The sequence below is a fragment of the Cryptotermes secundus genome, unplaced genomic scaffold (assembly GCF_002891405.2).
Source record: "Cryptotermes secundus unplaced genomic scaffold, Csec_1.0 scaffold840, whole genome shotgun sequence".
Lineage (NCBI taxonomy): Eukaryota > Metazoa > Arthropoda > Insecta > Blattodea > Kalotermitidae > Cryptotermes > Cryptotermes secundus.
Genome location: NW_019725426.1, coordinates 320,793 through 327,267, shown reverse-complemented (window position 1 = coordinate 327,267; position 6,475 = coordinate 320,793). Strand labels below are relative to the sequence as shown.

The 6,475-nt window shown below is 38.3% G+C and overlaps 1 protein-coding gene across 1 annotated transcript in view; it reads right to left on the bottom strand.

Moving 5' to 3' along the window:
* Positions 1–6,475, bottom strand: part of LOC111863420 (caprin-1) — a 49,183-nt gene that overhangs the window by 21,902 nt on the left and 20,806 nt on the right. Inside the window, exon 5 of the mRNA XM_023849733.2 lies at positions 3,262–3,367. Coding sequence (XP_023705501.1) covers positions 3,262–3,367 — 106 coding nt within the window. The remainder of the gene's footprint in view (positions 1–3,261; positions 3,368–6,475) is intronic.

Sequence of the window (6,475 nt, the reverse complement as noted above, 5' to 3'; positions counted from 1 at the left end):
TGATGTTAGCACGTTGTTCTGCATTAGCACTCAGCATTATTCCGACGGAGCTCAGAAACACGATCCGCTTCTAACAATGGTCGCGGCCAGACTAACCGATGCACGTGAATGAAACTTTGTGTGACGGTAGAGGGAAGTCCAAGGGTCAATGCCCTACCCTCCTCTTCGTCAATGACGTGGCCGGAAATGAGTCATAAAAGTAATCCGGTTTCTTTATTGCCACACCTTGTATGCATAAATGGGAAGATGTGAAATGGAACTTCATGAGAGTGCCAAAGTACATCCTGAATTCATAAATATGGTAACTAGCAATTTGATTTGTTTCATTCTGGTCCGTCACACTAACAATTACAAAGACAAAAATAACAGCATCCAGTGAGACTATTTAGGAGACATGGGAGAATTGACACGAACCTGCATGGTTTATAAAAATTTTAATCTTAAACAACAAAGTTTCTAAGAAACTTTAAACAATTTTAATACCAGGAAGGCTGCTGTGACTGTGAAAAGTTGAACATTGTGTATATTGCGTATTTCAGACATTACATGTGTATGTATACAATTTAACACCTACTGTAATAGTAGTTTCTGGACAAAGTATTGATGCCCTGTGAGGATGATCCGTACGGATCGAAACATGTAAGGGTGATGAGTTTTCAAGTGATAAAACTTAGTCACACTGGACGGTGTTATTTTTGTCTTTGTAATGGTAACTAGCCTTCACGTTCCGTAAGAGCAGAAGACTCCATGAACAGATGAGTATCAGCTTCTCAAGAAAGGCCACGTGCTATGGATGAAGATACATTTTCCTGCTTAAATAAATCTCAAAGTTAATCCATCCTTTAAGCATGACACTCATGCAGAGTACTGTCTTCTGAAATGTGATGCAATGTACTCTAGCAGAAGACCCATCTTCCATCCCAAAATGTCAGTGAACTTCTAGCAGGTTATACACTCACTTTCCAGAAGACAGAAATCTTCGCAGTTACTACAAGAATAACCTCAAACCTTACATGCACTTTGTATTTAACAAGGTTAGCAAAGTGCACACATCACATCACATAGATATATATGGCACGGTGGTCATAATTTTACACAACCTATTAAATACGAATATGGTCTTATTAAAGACTACAAATGACATCAGAAACATTCATCAATACAGTAAATATTACATAACCCTTCATACACAACAGTTCCACATGCTATTCAATTTAGATCAATATTACGCATTCTAGCCATTACAGAGTACCAAGTATAACGGTAACTTCATGACAGCAAGACCTACAATTAGCACTGGGAATTTCTTAACATTATATACATACGGGGTAAGCTCATAAAAAAAGGTGGACTCCTTTTCAGCACTTTGTCATAATGAGAAATTCACTTGCCACAACATTTTTATGAAACTTTCTCCGTTGGCTGTACCTGCAGCTTTCATTCTGGAGGCCTTTGTGGCCATCAGCCTGTACAGTCACTATAACCTGTCCTCTGTCCCTTCCCTGGTTTAACATTACAGAAATTATGAGAACTGTGTCTGAACTGACATTTACTTCACCTAGAGTCAGATGTACTTGGAGCACATGCACAGAGCCATTCTATTGTGCAATCAAAAACACCAGCAAACTACTTGAAATGTTACACATTCATGGTAGGGGACATGTTTTATGACTGATTTAGCACAACTTTAGAAACTTCAGAGTCAAGGCACCTCCAAATTGTTAGTGTGAAATCCATCATAAGATGCATTATATGTATACAGTGGCCGTCCTGTAGTGCACACAATTTCACCTGTCACTTCACAACATGTTTCGGCAACACAGTGCCATCATCAGGTGTCCCAACTACGTTAATCTATTGCATTGCCTGCCCTCACATGTCTTCACACTACCTGTCCTAATTAAAACTTGTATGTGGTTCGTTCACTACGGGGTCGCTTTCCTTATTTTCTGTGTAAACCAAGTCTTGTGATGTGTGTTCCCTTCTTAGCTGCGAGTGTTGTAATCTCAACAACAATTACAACACTTGTAGCTAAGGGAACACACATCACAAGACACGGTTTACACAGAAAATAAGAAAAGCGACCCCGTAGTGAACGAACCACATACAAGTTTTAATTAGGACAGGTAGGATGAATTATCTTAACAAGTTTTAGCGAGTGTAGGTTTATCATGGTTGACGAATGCGGACATTTTAAATACTTTTTGAATGGTTTGTGAAGACATGTGAGGGCAGGCAATGGAATAGATTGACGTAGTTGGGACACCTGATGATGGCACTGTGTTGCCGAAACATGTTGTGAAGTGACAGGTGAAATTGTGTGCCCTACAGGACAGCCACTGTATACATATAATGGATGAAAATCAGTGCAACAGGATGCTAAAATATAACACCATCATAAGATGTCATCTGAATCTTTTTCTTTAGTGCTGTAGCAAATTTCTTCTTGTATTAAGTTGTGTGGTTAGTGTGTGGGAACTGAAATGTTTCTGTACCTCACGTTCTTTTTAGTTAAAAAAGTGTTCACCCATAATTATGTCAATGAAATCAAAATTCTTCGACTTCGATATGCAGCTTTAATTACTGATTTCTTCAATATAGCACAAGCAATTATTTGTGCTGGAAGACAAATGAAAAAGAAGACAGGGAATGAAGATTTGACATCCACATTTAAGTGGTTTTGCCAGAAAAAAATGGCTGCCTTACCAATTCATGGAACAATAATCAAGCCAACAATTTTACGGCAGAAGAACTTCTAAGGTTCTGAAAGGTTATGAACAATATCTAATACATATTACTTTGCCAAAAGTATCAGGTGGATCACACACTTAGAACCAGCACGCAACATAATGTGCATAAGTATTTAAAGAAGTCTACCTCAATGTTATGTGTTGCATGCATACAGCAAAACAGACAGGGATGTAAATGATGGCTTCCTTTAAGCAGTAAGTTCCATAGAAGAAAACCTTAACTGTTTGGTTCAGACAATATTAATGACTTCTATTCTTCATTATTTTCATATCTCCATATTTACAAATTATTTAAATTCTCATTACACTGAGGATTCCAGTGAAATTAATAGTGTTTTTATATGCTTACACAAACCAGTTTTCCAAATTGTCCTTGATATACTACAAAAATCCCACCTTCTGTCATGTCATTTATAATAATAGGTCCTTAATGCATTATATCAAAGATATCAAACTAACCACCATTCTCTTTAAAGTAACACAATTTGATGCCCACTGCTCTACAAGTTACCTTGGGGGAATGTTGTATCAGAAGCAGCAACAATCTGTGTTTCACCAACATAGTCTTCTTCTACAGTTTCCTGTGAATTCTGCAGTTCTGTTTCTGTATTCGCTAACTGTAAATGTAAAACAGAGATAATTATGCTTGTAATCTGCTGTAAAATTATCACAATTCCAAGGAATGCAAGATGGAAAGCAATGTGGAAATGTCTCTGGGAACTGGAAACTCACATTTCACGTGCTCTTTAAAAAAAGTAAAGCAAACGAAGGAGTACATTTATGGCTGACCCCTGGAACTTGACCAACTCAACTATTCAACGGACAAACATCATAACCCATTCCGTGTAATCCACACCTATTCCACCAGGAGTAGCAGCTGAACACACACACACAAAAGAAACAAATCTCACTAAATAGCCCTTTTTCGTCTAACTAAAATCTTCTACCCCCACCAATTGACAAGAGCTCAGATGGTACAGCCTGTACAATGACTGGCCAAAGGTTTGGAGTTCAAGTCCTATCAAAGGTAAGCTTTTTCTCCTCTCCATGCCCAGACCAGTACTCGGACCCACCCCACCTCCTATCGAATTGGCACTGAGGGCTCTTTCCCCACGAATAAAGCAGCTGGGACATGAAGCTGACCACTCACATCCAACTAATGCTGAGGTCAGGAATACATGGTTCTGTACATCCACTCCCCATGCGTGTTCATGGAATAGCACTTATTAACTAAACACACAATCAACTTTAACGTATGGACTTTTAAATTGCCAGCAGCCCTGTATGGCCGGAATATCAATCACCCTAATTAATTATCATTGCAAACTATCAGGAAAAAATGCATATTTTCCTTTCTATGCAACATAGAAATATGAAATAAAAAGAACCTGAAAGATAATAAAATTTTCTACATATACATAATAGAGCAAGTTTTACAAACGAAAATAACTGTGAATATTTTGTCATGAAATGCAAAATATAATATTTATTATATATGTTATGAAATTCCAAAGGACTTACTCATTGATTTTTCTTCAACCTTGAATCATGGTGATATTGTAAATATAATCACACTATATACAATAATATTTTGTTCAGACTGTATGCGAGTTTGAACTGCGTTACTTCACAGTTTACGATAACTCACACTCTGACGTGTGTGTGCCACTTCTCAAAGCAGTCGGCCACATATAGCGCAACATCACACTTTTTACAGTAGTAGAGCGTGCTTCTGCGCTTCTTATTTTGAGAACAAATATGATGTCTTTGTTTGCCTTTGGTTGGCCAGTGTTGTGAATGTTTCACCTCCAGTCGACTCAGTTGGGACCCAGATGAACCCGGCCTCCCCCAAGAAATGCCACTGACTGTGATATTCGCCTCATGTGACTGAAGAATTAAATCCCACACCAATATTTCACGGAACTTTTTGTGTGTCATTTTTCCACCACATGACTTGTGTAATAGATATGCATTTAGAATAATCATATCTAGAAGGTCGAAAAACAATTTTTTGTCCACTTCCATGTCCTCCTAGCAATGCCATAACTGTTTACCATCCTGTCAGATTTATCAACAAAGCCCATGTGTGCATTGTAGTCTTCAATTACATGGGGTTTGACAGCACGGCTGGATTCTTCTCGGAAGCTGCCTTCCAATGGAGGAGGGTGCACATTCGTCAGAACATATACGTCACGCTTGTCTTTCCAACGAACAACACTTAGCTGCCCCTTGACTCTTGTAACAACAACCCCTTTTTTCAATTTCATTGACTTGGGCCGAATTTCTTGTGGCATTCCACGCCTATCATTGCGAACGGTGCCACATGAATTTATTTTCCTGTCTAAAAGATCGTCAAATAAAGCAGGAGAACTGAAATAACTGTCCATGTAAATTTTGTGTCCCAAGCCTTCTACTCTTCGAATTAGCTGAAGAACAATGCCATGTGTCAATGTAATTTCTTCTGTCGCAAGTTGCCTTTGTTTGCCCAGATAAACTGTCATGCCATAAGTATACCCAAAAGAATCGCAAAGCTTGTAAATGTTTATACCAAACCTTTTGCGTTTCTTTGGAATATACTGACAAAAAATCACTCTTCCTTTGTACAACACTATGACTTCATCAACAGCAAGACGTTCTGCTGAATTGTAAAGTTCACAAAATTTGTTGTTGAGATTGTCAAAAATTTTTCTAATTTTCCAGAGCCTATCATACTCTGGGTCATCTCGATTGGGAGGAGCTTCATTATTTTCAAAATGTAGGAATCTCAAAATATGGAAGAAACGGTCTCGTACCATGGTGTTACGGTAGAATGGAGTGTAGTATTGCTCATCTCTTGACCAATAATCTTTGAGGGTGTCCCATTGATCGTGGCCCATTTGAATAATTATTGCCAAAAAGTTATATATCTCTTCAATTGTAACGTCAGGCAGTTGAACAGAAAGGCCTGGAGCATCTTGGCATGCCATAAATTGGTGGAAATATCTATTGGTTTCTTGTAACAAGATTTGAATATTTGTTGGAAAAACAGTATGAAAATGGAAAAAGGAGAGGACTGTGCATTTATAGTGGGAGCAGCTGATCTGTTGATTCCACTTGGAGGACCAGTGAAGTCTAGTACCTTTGGCAAATCCCTGGGTCTTCTATCACGGAACCTAATTTCCATTTACTCTGCCTCGTTGTATGATGATGATGATGACGACGACATATTTGCTCAAGGTTCAATGAACTCACTGATATCTTCTAACTCTTCATCAGATTCCTCTTCCATCAATATTTCCTCCAGTTCTTCTGCACCAAGAAGTTTGGAATATAGGGCACGTTTTTGAGGTTCCATCTTGTGGGAGGGAGGATTTCCAGCAAAATCGAATAAATTATGTTGATTGACAAAGACTCGCAAAATAGTGATGCAAAGTAACTGTAATAGTATGGTACAATAGGCCAGAAGTGGCAGCAGCACAAGGGACTTAGTCCAGTGTTCCGCAACTGGTGTGCCGTCACAAGGTGAAAGGTGTGATGCGAACTTTTACCTATTGTAAGAAATTAACTGTCGAATTTTATTCCTTTTAATTTATCCCAGTTACCGTGTTTCATATGTTTGTATTTTATTCTCAGCCACTGCACTGATTAAATAAGATGATGCTTGTTTATTCTTTATTATATGCTGTGATTTTTTATGTACAGTAATGTTGTATTCTAAGCGGCCTCCGTAGGCTAGGGGTAATGTT